This window comes from Carlito syrichta, unplaced genomic scaffold (assembly GCF_000164805.1).
Source record: "Carlito syrichta isolate Samal-C Ts95f unplaced genomic scaffold, Tarsius_syrichta-2.0.1 Scaffold309854, whole genome shotgun sequence".
Taxonomy (NCBI): domain Eukaryota; kingdom Metazoa; phylum Chordata; class Mammalia; order Primates; family Tarsiidae; genus Carlito; species Carlito syrichta.
In genome coordinates, this window is record NW_007253950.1 from 824,724 (window position 1) to 843,608 (window position 18,885).

General features: G+C 49.9%; 1 protein-coding gene across 3 annotated transcripts in view; it reads right to left on the reverse strand.

Moving 5' to 3' along the window:
* Window positions 1-2,419: 2,419 nt before the first annotated feature.
* The window catches only part of DRC7 (dynein regulatory complex subunit 7), a 28,270-nt gene continuing 11,804 nt past the window's right edge, over window positions 2,420-18,885 (reverse strand). For 2 of the 3 annotated variants that reach the window (XM_008068018.1, XM_008068020.1), the window contains 12 exons: window positions 18,220-18,438; window positions 11,921-12,034; window positions 9,344-9,416; window positions 8,308-8,436; window positions 8,033-8,161; window positions 6,867-7,087; window positions 5,626-5,841; window positions 5,019-5,129; window positions 4,824-4,934; window positions 3,615-3,809; window positions 2,786-2,925; window positions 2,420-2,698 (listed from right to left, as the gene is read on the reverse strand). In XM_008068018.1, the coding sequence (XP_008066209.1) occupies window positions 2,605-2,698; window positions 2,786-2,925; window positions 3,615-3,809; window positions 4,824-4,934; window positions 5,019-5,129; window positions 5,626-5,841; window positions 6,867-7,087; window positions 8,033-8,161; window positions 8,308-8,436; window positions 9,344-9,416; window positions 11,921-12,034; window positions 18,220-18,438 (1,752 nt within the window). In that variant the 3' untranslated portion in view covers window positions 2,420-2,604. The remainder of the gene's footprint in view (window positions 2,699-2,785; window positions 2,926-3,614; window positions 3,810-4,823; window positions 4,935-5,018; window positions 5,130-5,625; window positions 5,842-6,866; window positions 7,088-8,032; window positions 8,162-8,307; window positions 8,437-9,343; window positions 9,417-11,920; window positions 12,035-18,219; window positions 18,439-18,885) is intronic. The other variant, XM_008068019.2, reaches the window with a different exon arrangement.

An 18,885-nucleotide genomic window follows, 5' to 3' on the forward strand; every position in this document is an offset into this window, starting at 1 on the left:
GGCGGCAGGAGGCAGAGGGACCACCCGCCAGGGCGTATTTTTGGGAAGCAGGCCCGGATTGGCATCTGGGTGCGCTTAAAAGGGGATTCGATTAGCAGAGTAACACCGGATTAAAACCGTCCAGCCTGCGTTCCCCTCAATTTTTTATTACGAAAAACCTAACAGAAAACTTGAAAAGATAGTACGATGGTACCGTCTAGATTTCAACATTTGTTCAAGTTTGCCTTATTTGCTTCGTGTGTGCATTTTTTTCTAAACCACTTGAAGGTTGTGGGCATTCTGACATTTCACCCCAACTGACCCTAAATACTGAGCAGGTAGCTCTTAAAAACAAGACCCTTATTTGACATAACCGTTGTATCACCCCTAAGAAAACTTAGTAATTCTTTAACACCTAGTTCATATTCATATGTCCTCAGTCATCCCCAAAACATCTTTAGTCACTTTTTTTAACCAATCAAGATTCAGCACACTGCAGCCTCGACCTGCTGGGCTCCGGCGATCCTTCCACCTCAGTCTTCCAAGTAGCTCGAACTATAGGCACGTGCTACCATGCCCGGCTAATTTGGGATTTATTGTAGAGATGAAGTCTCGCCAAGTTGCCCAGGCGGATCTCAAACCTGCGGGCTCAGGCAATCCACTCACCTCAGCCTCCCAAAGCGCTGGGATTACAGGCTGAGCCACCAGGCCCGGCTTTTTTTTTTTCCTTTTGAGTCAGGGTCTCACTGTCACCCAGGCTGGAGTGCAGTGGCATGAGCCTGGCTTGACCTCCTGGGCTCAAGCGATCCTCCCACCTCAGCCTCCCAAGTAGCTGGGACAACAGCCATGTGCCACCACGCCCAGATAATTTTTGTATTTTTTTTGTAGAGATGGGGTCTCACTATGCCGCCCAAGCTGGTCTTGAAATCCTGAGCTCAAGTGATTCTCTACCTTGGCCTCCAAAGTGCTGGAATTACAAGCATGAACCACTGTGCCTGATGACATTGATCTTTCAAAGAGATCAGGCCATTTACCTTTTAGATTGTCCCACATTATAAATGTATCTGCTTCTTTTTTAGTGTCATTTTACCTGAATTTCTTATTAGATGGAAGTTCTTGTTAAATAAATTATCCCCCTAAAGTTTTTGTTAAATGGAAGTTAGGTCTAAAGACTTGATTAGATTCATGGCAAACATTTACAAACACTCCAAGGATACATACAGTAAGTGTACAAGGTTGATGAATTGTCACAAACTGAACATGCCCAGCAACCAGAAGGCCCCTGGTGCTTTGCTTCCATTCACTGGCCACACTCAAGGGAGACCACTGTCCTGACTTCTAGTACCGTTGGTTACTTTTGCCTTTTTTGTTCTTCATGTAAATGGAGTCATAAGGTCTGTACTTTTCTGTATCCTGAATCTTTTGACAACATTGTATTTAAGAAATTCGACCATGTCATTCTGTAGTTGCAACTCATTCATTTTTTCTTGCTCTATAACAACCTCAATGTTACTGACATTCTGGGCTAGATAATTCTTTGTTGGGGGGCAAGTTTCCATGCCTTGGGGCATGTTTTGAAGCATCCCTGGCCTCTACAGACTGGGTGCCGGTAGCATTCTTCCTAAGCAGTTATGACAACCAAAAACATCTCAACCACAATTTCCACATCCATTCTGCTCTCGGTGGGCATTTGGGAGGTTTCCAGTGTAGTGCCATTATCAGTCATGCTGTTGTGCACATTCTGGCTTGTGCCTTTGGTGAATGACTGTCTTGTTTCCACTTCTGTTGAGATGTTCATCCTTCTTGCTCGGCGGATGGGTGGGTGGAGAGGAATCTAGGAGCAGAATTGTTGGGCCAGTTTTCCAAAATGGTTGCTCTGATTTACGCTTTCACTAGGAAAACCATCTGAGAATTCCAATTCTCATTGCCACCAGCATTTTATCCACACTGGAGGGGATGGTGGCATCTCATTTCCCTGATGGCTAATACGTTGGACGACAGTTTCATGTGTTTGTAGGCTATATTTTAAGCTAACACTTAGTGCCTTCCCAGCCTCTCTACTTTAGGAGTCTTATTTAAGACCACAAGACCATCCCCATTTCACAGGTGGGTAAGTGGTATCTGGGAAGGAACGGAGCTGCGATTCAGTCCCTCAACTCTGATGTCAAGCCTCAAGTTCTGGAGTGTGCGCCTTGGCCTTGCCACTTCGATTTTGTGAGCTGGGCTGCTCTAGCCACGTTGAGATGTAACCACTGTTGGCAGGTGGCTGTGGGGCAGTCTGTAGAAGTGCTATGATGAGACTGGATGTTACGCAGAAAAGAACAGGAAGCAGATGAGGAGGGGGGCCAAGGCAGGGAGGAAGGGAGTGGTCGCAGGCTATGGATGAGGAAGGGAAGGAGGAAGAGGTCAGTGATGTAGTTTATGAAGCACGAGGTACAAATGGCAAACGGGGTGTGTTTATTTACTGCGGAGTCATGAGAAACAGGGACCAACAGAGCTGCAGGGGAGGTGGGCTGGCAGCAAACCAGGCGTCTGGGTGGACACACTGGCTGGTAGACACACCAGAGTCTAGCTGGAGGGAGGCTTCACTTCTCTGGCAGCTTCGGCTGAGGCCCTGGGAGGCCATCAGGTGGAGGCCTTGAGGTACTCTGCCAGGCGGGGGTGCTTGTAGAGCTTCTCTTCCAGAGCCAGGTACTTGAGCCGGGCCAGCTCCTTGTGCCTGAGGTCAGATGGGGAGTGGGAGGGTGAGGGGCTCCGAGGCAGGTGGGCCAGCCCCCGGCGGGTCCGTGCACTCCCCCACGCTCACCTGTTGAGCCTCTGCTCCAGGATGCGGATGCGGAACATGGTTTGCGAGCAGTAACTCAGGTACATGCTTTCGTCCTCAGCTGTCAGGGCCACCTGGTTCTCCTGGTACCACTGCTGCTTCTTCTGCAGCTCCTGGATCTCCTGCAGGCACAGAGTGGACAGGGCAGGAGGGCTGACACGGGCTGACACTCACCCAGGTGCAGGCTACATTCCCACTGGCCACCAGACAGCTCCATGACAGTTGGCCCCACTGTCCTCCCCCCAGCCACAAGCCAGAGGAGCAGAGGCAGGTGCTACAAGCTATCTTGTGGGGGAGCTGCTGGGGTCAGGTTTAGAGGGATGTCATGTCCATAAGGTCAGAGCAGGGATCAAGACTCTGGGCAAGTTGCCGAAATACAGAGCCTCCAATTTCTTGTCTGCAAAAGGAGGGCCTCTATACTCCCCCATCCCACCCAGGCCCTTGTAGAGAGCACTTCGTGAGGATCAAGTGAGATAGTGCATGAGAACGACATGGGGTATGCCCAAGCAACAGAACAGGGTCAAGGGTCAGGAGTTGGTATCATGCACCATCTGTCCACCCACCCACCCATCCCTCTGCCTGTTCCTCCACCCACCCTTCTAACTGCCCATCCACCCGTCCACTCATCCACCCATCTCCCCACCCATCCGTCCAACAAGCAAGAGTGAGGAAGAACCCCTCGGCCCTCTGGAACCTCCAAGCCCTGTCATGCTGATCCCCCGTCGATCTATGAAGTGGCAGGCAGACGGCCGCAGGCCCATCTCTGGATGTGGATGCCATGGTCCCCTCCCTGGCTGTGCCCTGAACGCACCTTCTCAAAGCGGGCCTGGATGTGGTTGGCCTTGTCGATGAGCCGCTGCTTGAAGTCACTGAGGCACTCATCCTTGAGGTGCATCACCTGCCAGCGCGTCAGCTTCTCCCCTGGCGGGAGCTGGGCCAAAAACGGGGCCAGGTAGTCCAGCTGCGCCTCCATCTGCCTCAGGTGTTCCTCGTGCATCACACGCTCCTGCAGAGGCAGAGCAGTCAGACAGCAGAGCCCTCCTGGCCAGCTCTGCATCTGTGGTGCGCTGGCACAAGAACAGGCTTCAGAGCTGGGTCCGGTGCATGGTGCCTCTGGGACAGGCCTTAGTGGGGCCTACGTGCTGATCTCTCGAACCTGTTTGCATTGTGACCTCCAACTCTTGTTTCTTATGTGAATTCCTGTCTCTCTACCTGAGCCTCAGTTTCCTTCTCTGAGGATTTGACAAGCACACAGCGTGGTGCCTGGCAGTCCATAGTAGATGCTTATTTAGTGATCGGTAGGGGCAGAGTTGGCTCACTGGGACTACCACCCTGCCACAACCTCGGGGGAGCCCTGGTGGGGGTGGGCACACAGTTTTAAATCCCCCCCCATACACTATGTGCCTTGGCTTGGCACTACAGCCTATGGGGGTTGGGGGTATCTGGCCCCAATCCTAAGTACTCTTCTTTTTTTCTTTGAGTCAGGGTCTCGTTCTGTCACCCAAACTGGAGTGCAGTGTTAAGATCAAGGCCCGGCCATGCTTCTCTGTAAGCTCTGGCCCTCTCCCCAATCTACTTTCTAAATAAACCATTTTTTCCAATCTAAAAAAAAAAAAAGATCAAGGCTCACTGCAGCCTCAACCACTTGGACTCAGGTGATCCTCCCACCTCAACCTCCTGAGTAGCTGGAGCTACAGGTACTCAACACCAAACCACCCAGCTAATTATTTTATTTTTTAATAGAGACGAGGTCTTGGCATGTTGCCCAAACTTCTGGGCTCAAGCAATCCTCTAACCTCAGCCTCCTAAAGTGCTGGGATATAGGCGTGAGCCACTGTGCCCAGCCGATCCCAAGTACTCTTTGGGACGAACCGTCAACATGCTCAGCTCAGCAGCAAAAAGGAGCACACGGCATCAGTAACCTCACTCCCTACAGGGGGTTTCTCGGCAGAATCTCTCGTGGGCCTCACCGCCCCAGAGGCAGGGGGTCTGGGAGCCTGGGCGGGGGAGCGAGGCTCACCATGGCCTCCCGATACTCCTTGCTCTTCTCGTTACGTTTGGTGTCGTAGATGGAGATGGCCAAGGTGTGCGCTTCCTCCTCTTCCTCACGAAGCTTCAGGGTCTCCAGCACCTGAGTTGGGACGTGAAGGAGAGTATGACTGAGATGCCCCCAGCCTGCCACCTCCCACCCACCCACCATCCCACAGGACCCTACCTCTTGCTCCGACTCCCAGACCTGATGTCTGGCCAGCTTCTCCTCAGCCTTCAGGTGCATCATGGTCTCATACTGGTAGAGAAGCTTCTTGGTGTGCTCCATGGGCTCCACCTGGGACAGTCACCACCACAGTGACACAGGGCAGCTGTGAGCACACGGTTTAATCTACCAGATTCAAATCTACTCCTGCCACTTTCTAGCTGTGTGACCTCAAGCAAGTGGCTTGACCTCTCTGGACCTCAGTTTCCTCAGCTACACAAATACTAGATAATAGTAAAAGATGGAGCTGAAGACTCAGAGGGGTTAAGGAAAGTTCCAGAAGAGTGAGGATTGGACTAGGACGCCAAGCCTCCCAAAGGTGCTGAGAGTCTTCTCCTACATTATTGTTTGTTCTCAGGGGACCTGGAGTCTGCCCTGACCAGGGATCGGGTTGGGGACCATGAGGAATCATCTTGGTGGCAGGCTTCTCTTTTTTGGTGGAAGAGGGAAGATTTCAGAGGAGCTGCAAAGAGAAGGGTCCCCAGATGGGCGCTTTTGGTTTTCCCAAGGGGCAGGGAGAAGGCTCCCAGCTGGAATCTGAGCGCCCTGCCCACCACACCCAGGCCACCTCGAAGCTGGTGCACATGTCGGGCGTCATGATGATTTTGTTGCCCTTGCTGTCCACCTCCATGCGCTGCAGGAACTCGCGCTTGGAGGCGGTGATGTGGTCGTCGCGGCAGTGGTAGCGCAGCTGGATGCGCTCCTCCGCAATCAGAAACACACGCTCTGCCACATCCTCATCTGCGGGTTTCGCCAGGTTGCGGGAGAACCTCTCGGTGATTTTCTGGGAGGCCAGAACACGCAAAGAATGAGAGGTGGGGAGGCCATTTCTGCACGTGCCCCAGGAGCTGGAGTCTGGGGTCGTCTGGGGGCTCGAGTGGGGCAGCCCCTCCTTGCCAGACAGTGGGTGTTGTGGCCCCCAGGGGTGCTCAGGGCCAGGTCACTCTGGCCTGCACAGTGCTGGACCCCTCTTTGGCTCCCTCAACAAGGCTCTGCTTGCCTACCTCAGGAGGCCGGAAGCTCACCACTTCTGCAAGCAGTCTACTCCATCATGAGCTATCCCTTACTGCTAGAAGGCTCCTCCTTGGCACACAGCCATTACACTCAGTTGGCAAATAATTTGTGATGACATGGAGGGTAAAGCATGTTAAGTGGGTGACACAGGGATTCTAACATCCCCCCCATCTCAAGTTGGAAAAGACTCTCAGTTGGCTGCGTGCAGTGGTTCATGCCTGTAATTCCAGGACTTTGGGAGGCCAAGGCGGGAGGATCGCTTGAGCGCAAGAGTTCAAGACTAGCCTGGGCAATGTAGCAAGACCTCATCTCTACAAAAAAAATCTGTGTGGTGGTGCCCGCCTATAGTCCCAGCTACTCGGAAGACTGAGGTGGAAGGATCACCTGAGCCCAGGATGCCGAGGAGTGATCCTTGCTTGCACTCCAGTCTAGGTGACAGAGTGAGACTGACACAAAAAACAAAACAAAACAAAACCCATTAATCCCTGTGACCCATTAATATCTGTGATATGCCATTCTGAGATATTCTTGCTTGTCTCTTTATATTTTTTCCATATTTTCCAAATGTTTTGTCATGAGTGTGTATTTTTATCACAATGAGGAAACAATACCTCGTTGGCCCAGTGGCTGAGGGCACAGCCTGGCACAGACAGTCCCAAATCAGGCATTTGGTAAAGCACTTGGCTCAGAGTGAGCATCCTGGAAGTGCCTCAGGCCTTGATGTCACCCCAGGGCCTGGGGACATTCCCTGCCAGAGAGGGCAGGCAACCTGTCCCAGGCCCAGTGAGCTCTTACCACCAGGGGCCGGGGGTTTGACTCTGTACTGCTCAGAGCAACCTTCTTGACCCTGGGCCCAAAGTCGACGTGGCGGTAGAAGAGGAAGTCTGGGCGTCCTTGATAATACTCTGTCATGGTCCTGGGAGTCTCCTCCCGCTTTATCAGGCCATCCACACGGGCCGTTTCGTAAAACTCCATGGTGCGGTCCATCTCAGGTTGCAAGGACTTGTAGGAGTGCACTGGTGTGGGGGTGGGCGATGGCCAGATAAGCACCAAGATCTGTGGCTGCTGGCTTGATCACCCAACCCTGGCCCAGGGAGACAGCAGGTGAAGTTGGCTATGTAACCAGTCCCGTTGTAGGGTGCTTAGATTGTGTCCAGCTTTTTGTTATTATAAACAGCACCACGATGAACATCTGCATCGGTCATTTTTTTGTACTGGCCCATCACTTGCTAAGAACAAATTCTCAGCACTGGGATTGCTGGGCCCAAGAGTGTACACACTTTAAGGCTATCATCCATCTGTTTTGCCCACCTGCCTTCTAGAAAAGTTGTCACCAACGGTGACAGGGAGTGACAGTCTTTGCTTCCCACCCTCGTTCACCCCTGATAGGACCACTTTTTTCCCCCATCTTTGCCAACATTAGGGTCATAAGATGGTCTTTTATGGTTTAATTTCATTTTTTCATTTCAACTACTGAGTGAAGGGGATCCCTTTTTCAAATGTATGTGGGCCCTGTGCTCTTGTGAATTCCTTGGTGGGGCTGTAGCTTTTCTCCCACAACGTGTCCTCCCCTCTCTCCCCAACCTCATGGGCCCATGGCCATCTCCTCACTCCTTGCCCTCGCCCCTGTGGGTGATGTTTGCTGGCCTTGATGCTCAGCATCTTTACCCCTCTGAAGGCACCCCTCGCCTATGCCCTCACTGTGGGATTCCCACCCAATCCCAACCACAGAATGGGCATGTGGCCCTGGCTTTGGTGTTCCTGGAGGGTCCACTAGATTTTTTACACCTCCCTGGACCTCTCGCATGCTGAGTTTGCCGAGGGAGGCAGAGGCGGCCTCTGTTGCTGACCACTCAAGAACCCTGTTGAAACACCCCACTCCTGGTACTCCCCTATCACCACTACATGCTGCCTGCCTAAAGAGTGTGGGAGGCCCCCAGCCCAGCACCAGGTCCACGCACCACGCAAAGCTTGGGGGTGGCCTGGCTTGAAGTAGTCGGTGTTCAGACCCGTGCCCTTCTGGATCTGCCTGAGCTCCAGCATGTCCTCCCGGTTCTGGTACCATTCTTTTATCTCCAAGATCTTGGTGCCTGTGGGCCAGCAGGTGCCTGCTTCAGCCAGGTCAGCTCCCCAGCCTGCAGCCTTCACACAGACACACAAGATGCCAGCAACGCCCACATGCACACACAGAGAGGGAAGCCGCCCACTTGGGGACTGTGGCCGGCCGTGCCCTTACACTCCAGATCCTCATAGGTGGTGAGGCGGCCCACCAGGCCGTTGCCGTTGAGGTATGGTGCCCACTTCTCCAGCTTCGCCCTCCTGTACTGAATCACTTTCTTCCCATTGGGGCAGCGGGTCTCGAACGCTGTGGACACAGACAGGCTGGGAGTCTCTCCTTCTTAGACTCAGGGAGCAGAGGGCCAACCCGGCCCTGCCCCAATCTACCCTTTGCCCATTTCACCGATAAACTCCTCAGGCCCCAAGCCACTCCAGGGAGGCAGAGGAGGGGAGTCACCAGGGAAGGCCCCAGGTCCAGAGTAACCCTCAGGCCAGGTAGCAGCACAGACAGGATTCGACGGGCTGGAAGCTCTGCACCCCGGCGACACCCTGCTCTCTCGTGTAGCCAGGCCTTTGCCTGTTCAGGTCTCTCTGCCAGAAACACCATCATTCCCTTCTGCCCTGGCTGGGTCGACGATTTCTTTCAAAACATAGCTCAGGTCACCCCTACTTCTTGTACCCCTTCATGGCCACCCACCCCCTGTCCCTTGCCCCAGGACTGGGCAGGGTGCTCCCACCACACCTTCTCTAGGGCCTCCCACCCTGATGAATGGCCTGTGTGCTCCCTGTGGGTCTGGGTGCTCCCAGACAGGCGCCTCAGTGGGCACCAGCCTGGAAGTTCCTGCCTTCCTGCCTTCTCTGGCTGCCGCTTGCCAGTCCTGACGCTCCCTGCCCACAGAGGCCACAGCCCCCTCTCTCGCCAGAAAGGGAGTGTGAGAGGGGAAAGCGCTGTCCCTTGGGTCTGATGTGCCTCCCACTGCATCATCCCACACACTAACCGAGCCCCCTCTCCTGGGCCAGACAGGGGCAGTACCTCGGGCCACAGGGCAGAGCATGGTGACAGGCAGGAAGGAGAGAGGAAGGGGATAGTGGGAAACGGGAAGGGGAGGCATGAGGGACCAGGGGAACCTTTGCTGTGTCCCCTTGCCTAGCTGCTGCAGACCTCCGCAGAGGTCTGGGAACTGGCTCTGGACAAGACAAATGAATGCACAAACCTTCTGGGGAGATCTCAATCTGGTCCACCCACGATGAGGGCATGTCGAAGCTCTTATCCTCGTCCTCCTTGCCCTGTAGGGAGAATGGGGGAGGGGGGTGGCCATGGCCTTGGAGCAGAAATTATGACCAAAGCTCTGTCTCTCCCCACAGAGCCAAGCCACAGTGGTCTGTTCATTTCCCCAGGGGAGCCAGAGTTTGTGAACACGACCACAATATGAAAAAGAGGAAGAGTCTGCTTTGGGCAGGAGCTCATCCCTTCACCTGCCTGACTTAGGACAGCAACACCCCACCTGCAGGCCCCACCTTCCCTGCCCCAGTCATGGGCCCTTCCTCAGGGAGATGATTTTGGAGTCCGACCCTCTGTTCAACACCAACTAAGGGGTGCCAAGGAAAGTCTTTTAACCGCCCTGGTCTGTTTCCTTAACTGGAAACTGGACCTCTTGAGAGGATTAAATGACATAATGTCTATAATGGGCTTGGGACATTGCCTGGTTGACACTATTATTTTTTCTCTCTAAGCATTGGTCCTCTATCTGTAAAATAAGGTCCTATCTAGACAAATAGCCCTCACAGAAACTTGGGCAAGGCTTTCTTAGCTTAAAGCCTTTTTTCCCCCATAAACATTGCTCAGACCTCTGACACCTGCTCATCTAGCTGTGACTTTTTGCAGGGGACAAAAGTGGGTGAGTGCCTCCAGTAAGCTTTGCCAAATCTCTAAGACGGCCAGGTGGCTGGGTTGTGGCAGGGGCTGGAGCCACGGCTGAGCTGACTCTTGGGGCCGCCATCTGCCGGTCTGTGCTTTAGCCGGGCTCCTGGTCCAGGGATGGAACAGGACTCTGTGACTGGAATTGTTGAACAGGCGTTAAGGACGCCGTCTCCAGATAGGGCTGCCCTGGTGCTGACTTGTCCATGCCTCGGGGCCAGCAGGGGGCGCCTATGCACCGGATTTACCACACAGGAGGCTTCCCCCAGCTTCCAGAGATGAGGATGCCAGAAACACCCAATACCTTTGGCAGGTGTGTCTACGGTGCCGAGCACATCACACCAGTGGTCTCATTTCGTGCTCAAGCAGCCCCAGGAGGTGGACTAGAGTCACCGACTTTGGCACCAGACTATTTAGGTCTAAGTTCCAGCTTAAGGACTAAGTTACTTAATCCCTCTGTATATAAGCCTTCCCATCTGTAAAATGGGATAATAATATTTGTGAATAATAATACTAGCACCAGGCCAGGTGAGGTGGCTCATGCCTGTAATCCCAGAATTTTGGGAGGCTGAGGCAGGTGGACCACTTGAAGCCAGGAGTTGGAGACCAGCCTGGGCACCATGGTGAGACCTCACCTCTACAAAAAAAATTTTTTAAATTAGCTGTGAGTGGTGACGTGCGCCTGTATTCCCAGCTACTTGGGAGGCTGAGGCAGGAGGATTGCCTGAGCCCAGGAGGTCGAGGCTGTAGTGAGCCATAATCATGCCACTGCACTCCAGCCTGGGTGACAAAGCGAGACCCTGACTACTACTAATAATAATGATAATAATAAAAATACTAGTACCCACCTCACTGGGTGGTTGTGGAAGTTTACATGAATTAATTCAGGTTAAGTATGTACAAAACAGCCTGGTACTTAGTAAGGCCAATGTGAGCGCTACCTGTCGCTAATGGGCAGAATTATGCACCTCCCCATTCATGTGTTGAAGTCCTAATCTCCAGCACCTCAGAATGTGACAGTCTCGAAAGAGGTGACTAAATGAAACGAGGTCAGGAAGGTGCCCTTGGTCCCATATGACTGGTGTCCTTACAAGAAGAGATCAGGACAGAGACTCATACAGCGGGAAGGCCACGTGAAGACACAGGGGAAGACAACCATCTACAAGCTGAGGAGAGAGGCCCCAGAAGACACCAACCCTGCCGACACCTTCATCTCAGACTTCCAGCCTCCAGAACTATGAGGAAAGAAGTGTCTATCGTATAAGTCCCCAAGTCTGTGGTATTCTGTGATGACAGACTATGCACCTATTAGAATTATTATGAACGTGACTGTGACCCGCCCCCTCCATTGGATGTCCTGGCTGGGAAACTGAATTCCAAGAGGAGAGGCTGCTGACTTGGGGAGGCCCTGGCCTGTGACCTTTAGAGGAGCCGACAGGACGGTCAAGGAAGGCCCGGCAGTGCATGGGGAGAATGTTGGCGGCTCAGGATGGAAGTGAGGAATGGCTGTCCCTGGGACTCCTGGGGCGTATGGAGAGGAGCTTAGGACCCCAGTCTCTAAAGGAGCAGAGCAACCCCTGAATGGGGTGGGCCGTGTGGGGACAGCAGACCTGATTCCAAGTCCCATCCTCCCCTGTCCCACTGCGGGGGTTCTGGGCAGGCCACTGACCTGTCTGGGCCTGAGTTTGCCTACCTGTAAAACGAGGACGACTTCTACTTTGAGGAACATATAACTGGTCTATCTGAACTGCCCCCCCCCAGTCATCACGCACGCTGGTGAGGACGTGTGTAAGGCTGCCGGAAGCCAGACAGGGTGCAAAGGTACAAAGCCTTCCCTTCACACTCCCTGGCTCCACACCCAGCCAGGACTCACCAGATTCTCCGCGTCATCCTCATCGTTCACCTCAGTCAAGGACAGGTAAGGCTTGTCGGTCCCCAAGAGCATGTACTCCCACCTCATGGGGTCTCCCAGGTCAAAGACCAAGTCCTGATGGGGTGAGGATGAACTGCTGAGTGCACCCCGCCGCCATCACGCCCTCTCCTGCTCCGTGGCGGGATGACAGCTGCTCCCCAGACAGAGAAGGACGGGGGCCTGGGTCTAAGGGGAACAGAATATCAGCCCCAGGGGGCCTCTGAGAGTCCATGACCACCCCTTCATTCGGACAGGGAAACTGAGGCCCTGAGGGGGCTGGAACGCCCTTCCTACCACCCAGTCTCCCTGTGAAGGAACCCTGTGCTGGCCTCTGTGAGAGCCTTGGAAACTCCCTGGCCTGGGGCAGGCCTGGATGTGGCGTTACTCAGCATCAGCTGGGCACCTGTTGGTTGGACTAAGCCAACAAGCAAGAGCTGATGCCAGAAGGACTTGGCCACTTCCAGGAAGCAGCATGTCTTGAGAAAAGGCACCTTCATGCTTTTCCACCCACACCAGAGGAAGGGAACTGGGCAGGTCCATGTGGAAGCTGAGATTCTCCTTCCTGGACAGGTCCTCCTCCTTCTGCTTGCCCAGCCCACCTGAGGCCAAAGCCTCCTCAGGAAAAGCAGGTCACCCGCCAGATAATCCCTGGCAGGTGGGGAGCACTTTACACTCCAATACACCTCCCTAGGGCGAGGTGTCCCCCAGCCCCAGGTCGTGTTCCAGAAGGAGCACAAAGGCCAAGGACAGATGCCCATGAGGAGGGTCAACACCAAGCCATTCTGAAGCTAGCCCCAATCCTAGTACTCGTGGTTGAGTCTGAATCCTGGAAGGCTCTTGAGTGTTACTCTGCCTTGGCTTGGTGGGGGGTGCAGGGCAGAGAAGGGGGTCAGGACAGAGGAGAAGGAGGGAGAGGAGAGCTGGTTGATGTCATAGTGACGGGGGCTAGTCTTTGCTCGGTGGAGAGAGACCCAACTCTACAGAAGTCCTCATGCTTTTCCATCTCATCCTAAATTGTCACTTTCATAAACCGCTGTAAGCAGTCGTTAGATATTATGCTTTGTTAAAGTTCTGTTCTGTGGGGAAAGCATAACTGAATGGACAAAGGCCACATCCCCATGCACATGTGTGTTTGTACTGGGCAGCACCTGTGTGGCTGCCTCATCATCCTCCCCCAGCTCCAGTGCTATTTTAAAATTCATTGAAGGAACAGAGCATCTGCTCCTGTGCTCATTTGGCAATAAGAGTGACAGCCGATGCCATCATCGCTTCCTTCATGCCCCCGCTTGGTGATGTAGCACTGTCTCTGGCTTCACTTCCATCTTCATCTCAGAGGCTGAAGGACCTTTGGGCTGGAAGAGGGACTGAAGGGGGACTGTAGTAGCCTTAAAGGGCCACTGTCCTTCATTGGGCACCGATTACTAAAACGGTAGAGTTAAACTATATTCTAACAGATATTAAGATAGATCCATGTCGGTTCAAGTCGAAGCACCAGGTCTGTGTTCCACCTCAGATCACCCTGTCTCCCTTTTCTTGGGGGATGCTATGCTCAGAGGAGTCTATCCCCTCCTGAAGGAATCAGAACCTCAGAAGGCAAAAGAGAAAACGGTCATCATCTGTGGATGATATGATCATCTTCTTACAAACTCTGTCAATATCAATGGACAAGCTAGCAATAAAAGCGAGAAAGCAGCCGAGCTCGGTAGCTCAGCCTGTAATCCCGCGCCTTTGGGAGGCTGAGGTGAGTGGATTGACTGAGCCCGTGGGTTTGAGACCTGCCTGGGCAACTTGAGGAGACCTCATCTCTGCAATAAATCAAAAAATTAGCCGGGCGTGGTAGCACTCGCCTGTAGTTCCAGCTACTTGGAAGGCTGAGGTGGAAGGATCGGAGCCCAACAGGTTGAGGCTGCAGTGGCCGGGAGCATGTCACTGCCCTCCAGACTGGGCAACAGAGTGAGACTCCAACTCAAAAAAAAAAAGTGAGAAAGCTTGTTGTACACAAGAGCAATAAAAAATCAGTAGTATTTATCGATACCAGCAAAAACCAGTTAGGAAATATAATGAAGAATAAGATGACAATCACAATAGCAATAATATCTATATCTATACCCTAGCTAGGAATTAGCCAAAAATACCCAAGCCATGTTCTTGGATAGAATGACTGAATATATAGGAAGAATGAAGATATGAATGATTCCATATTGATGTATAATTTTGATGTAATCCAAAAATCAGATTCAAGTTGGATTTTTACAATTTAATTTTATTATCACTATTTTTTAAAGCACTGTTATCATTATATAACTCTTTTACCCATGCTAGAGTGCAGTGGCACAATCACGGCTCCCTGCAGCCTTGACCTCCTGGGCTCAGTGATCCTTCCACTTCAGCCGACCCAGTAGCTGGGACTATAGGTGCACACCACCATGCCTGGCTAATTTTTTTATTTTTTGGAGAGACAGGGTCTTGCTATGTTGCCTAGGTTGGTCTCAAATTCCTGGGCTCAAGTGATCCTCCTACCTTGGCCTCCCAAAGTGCTAAGAAACATGATTATCTTAAACTAAAATGTAAAGATCCACATGTAGCTAAGTCAATCCATAAAAAGTGAAAAGAGGTGGGAACTAGCCCTACTAGAAATTAAGACATCTCATAAAGCCATCATTATAAAAACTATCTGATGATAGCACAAGACCTACAGATAGACCAGTGGAATAGAAAGCTCAAACCCAGCCCTCCATGCCATGGAAATGTACCACACAATAAAGGTGGCTCTGTCAACCAATGAAGAAAGCACTGATGACCTAAGAGATGGTTTTGGGGAAGCTGGCTCACTGTGTGGAGAAAATAAAGCTAGATCCTTACCTCATATAAAGATAACTTCCTGGATTGAAGACCTTCTTATGAAAGGAAAAATTACAGAGAAAAATGTAGGAAAATATCTTTGTGACTTAAAGGCAGGGAATAATTTATTAAAGAAAATTGCAAAAGTATAAACTATACGACAAAGATTCAATGACTTTGATCATATCAGAATTAAAGACTTATGTTCAATAAATAAAACCATGGCCAAAGTTAACAGACAAATGGCAAAATTGAAGATATTTTCAGTGCCTAAAAATGGCATGTGATTAATATTGAGAACATAGAAAGAACTCCCATAAATCAATAAGAAAGAAAAACAGTAATTCCAGCAAAGGAAGATGTAAACAGTTTATAGAAGAGGAAACCCAATGAGCTTAAAACTAGACTGGAGGTACTCAGATTCCTGGGTCAACAGAGAAATACAAAGGAATATGAGTATCCCTGTGTTCCTGTTTCAGGTGGCAGAAATGGAAATATGAATAATGCCAAATGTTAGAGGACAAGGCGCTATAGGCAGTCCCCAACATACGAGCAACTTCCTTTCCAAGAGTGCATTTGTAAGTTCAATTTGTTTTAAGTCCAACAAAGTTAGTCTGGATATCCAACTAACACAACTGGCTATATTGGAGTATTATGTATTTAACAGGCTATAATGACACCTGGTAGAGAGAAATAATACATAAAAAATGCACATGTGCATTGTTAAAGTTTTTAACTTGAAAATTCGAATGTAGAGGACTTACTTTATAGGATCTATATCCACCGTTAGTGTGAATATAGACCAGTGCAGACATTTCAGAGAGTCACTCTTACAGTGCTTTGTTAAATTATGCATACAAAAACCCCTAAGACCCAACAATTCCAATCCTGGGCAGACGTACCAAGGAAATTCTCACACCAGTCCATGAGGAAATGTCTGTCACTGGGAACACAGGTGTGTAAGGGGTGATGGACCATGGAGCAGCACAGACAGTTAGAAGCAATAGATTATAACTCAAAAACATAGGCCAGGCATAGTGGCTCATGCCTGTAATCCCAGCACTTTGGAAGGCTGAGGCAAGAGGATTGCTTGAATCCAGGGGTTCAAGACCAGCCTAGGCAATATAGTGAGACCTTGCCTCTACAAAAATCAAAAATTATTCAGGCATAGTGGTTTGGTCTGTAGTCCCACCTACTTGGAAGGCTGAGGCGGAAGGATCACCTGAGCCTGGGAGGTTGAGGCTGTGGTAAAACATGATGTATTATGCCACTGTACTCTAGCCTGAGCAACAGAGTGAGATCCTGACTGAAAAAAAAAAAAAGCTGAGTGGAAAATATAAAACATAAGAAATAGAGAGTTCCATCTCTGGTAAAGGTGGACTAGATAATTTGGGCCAGACTTCCTGCTGACAACTAGAGCTGAGAAAAATATTTTAAGAATTGTCTGTTTGAAGGCTTTAAGGAGTTTACAAGGCAGAAAAGAATCAAGAAACCAAGATCCATGAGAAGAAGGAAAGCCTGAGAGGCAAGCCCAGCAACCAGAGTTGCTTTTCTGCAAAGATTAGGCATCCAAGAGCTGAGCAATGGAGAAGTACTTCTGACAGATTCACAGTACTAAGGGAGCAAGAATTGGAATCCAGAGTCCTCCAAAGGGAAAAAGTGAGGGGAACCCTCAGACTTTGTTGGGACCCCGAAGAATAACATACCACAGGAGTAAGGGTGAACCACAAAAGGCCAAGCCTTGGAGGGGCTAAAGGCCACCTTAAAATCATCTTCATCTCTGCTTTGATCCAGAATTGCTAGAACCCCTAGCTTCCTACCAGAATCAGACCAAATCATCTCTGGAGAAAGATAATGTCACCTAGGCCTCTAATGATCTCTAAAATACTTCACATGCAATGTTTAGTAACACACACACACACACACACACACACACACACACACACACACGAGAAACACAACAAGATGAGGATAAGATCATATAGTCACAAAACTAGAGACAACAGACAGTAAAAACAGATCCAGAGTATCAAGGTAATGGAGTTATAAAAAATGAAGTGTGGAATAGCTATGCTTAATAATCAAGGAAATAAAAAGGTTAAGATTTTTGACATAAAACTGAAAACTATTTATTTTCTTTTTTTTCCTTTCTCAGACTTGGTTAACAGGAAGTATGAAAACTAAATGTAAAAAGAACCAAATGTAAATTCCAGAATTAAATTGCAGAAAACACACACACACACACACACACACACACACACACACACACACACACGAAAGAAAGAAAGAAAAAGGAAAGAAATAGATGGATTAAGCAGCAAATTAGACAAAGTTGAGGGAAGAGTTAGTGACCTAGAAGATAGTTCAGGGGAAAATATATGGGGGGGGGGCAGTGTGGGGGAGAGAGAGAGAAAGAGAGAGGAAAAGGACACAAGAAACACAGCAAATATTGTACAGTTTCTCCATGGGTATTTGAGTATGGGAATGTGAGGAGGAATGTACACAAATAAATGTTTTGTGTTAGACATTGGAGAACAACTTTAAATAAGTCTTAGTAGTTTTTTTTAAAAAGGGTCTTATATAAAAGCCCCAGATAGAAAATTTAAAAAAATAGGGTAAAAGCTTTGTTTATAATCAGATTTTCAAAACTGAAGAAGCAGATAGCAAGGTGATAGACATAAACCTAACTTTATCAATAATCATATTAAGTGTAAGTGGCCTAAATTCAATTAAGAGGCAGGGATTGTCAGGTTGGATAAAAAGCCAGACCCTACTATATACTACCTAAAATAAATGTATTTAAAAGGCACAAATAGATTAAAAGAAAAATAAAGAAGGATAATATGCTAATACAAATCAAAAGAAAGCTAGAGTAGCTATATGAATATTACACAAAATAGAACCAGAACAGTAAGTATTTCTAGGAACAGAGACAGTCATTTCATAACGATAAAGGTATCGATTCATCAAGAGGACATAACAATCTTAACCATGTACTCAACTAGTAACAGAGCTTCAAAATACATGAAGCAAACACTGACAGAACTGAAAGACAAAATAGAGATACACAAAATTATAGTTCAAGATTTCAATAATGTTGTCAATAAGTGAAAGAAAAGTAGAAAATCAGCAAAGATAGAATGAGTGCACTTTTCTTCATATATGTTATGCTTCAATAGAAAGTTTGTAAAAATTAAAATAAACAATCAACATTTGAAAAGGATATACAAATCAAGAGAGATGATAACCTTATTGGAATGTTTACTTATGGGCAGGGGAGTGGGCTCTGGGAAGCCACAGGGAAAGCCTGAAGTCCTCATGACCTCGTGGCTGGATCCCCCAGGTCTGGCCACCATGCTTCCTCCATTCCCCATAACCCCACTGTGCCTGCCACAGCCGCCCAGCCCCCTGCCAGGCACCTTGCAGCAGTTCCAGCAGTCCTGCATGTTGATCCAGTAGTTCTTGTGGTTCCAGAGGCTCTCAATGCCCAGGAAGTGGTCGTCCTGGGTGCTGTAGCTGCGCGCTGTGAACGGGTCAATGAAGAAGCTCTCAGGCACCTCGCGCTTCCCCAACAGCACAAGGACCCAGCAGTGCACCCGCAGGCCATGCAGGGGGTCGGGCTTTGCCTTCTCCGCTTCCTACATGGGAGAGGTAGGCAACCATGAGCCAGATGGATGGGAAGAAGGGTGCCAGGGGCCTAGACATCTCCTGGGCCTGGAGAACCAACAGGAGAGCTGAGTTCCTTTTTGTTTGTTTTTGAGTCATAAACTTTCTCCATCGCCCTGGCGGGAGTGCAGTGGCACGATCATGGCTCACTGCAGCCTCCAAGTCCTGGGCTCAAGTGGTCTTCCTGCCTCAGCCTCTTGAGTAGCTGGGAGTACATCGGGCTGATTTAAAAAATTTTTTGAAGCCCCAGAGCCTATTCCCCTGCCCATAAGTAGCCGTTCCAATAAGGTTATTACTAAGGTCTTGCTATGTTGCCCAGGCTGGTCTCAAACTCCTGGGCTCAAGCAATTCTCCTGCCTCAGTCTCCAAAGTGCTGAGGTCACAGGCATGAGTCACCGTGCCCAGCCTGGAGAACTGAG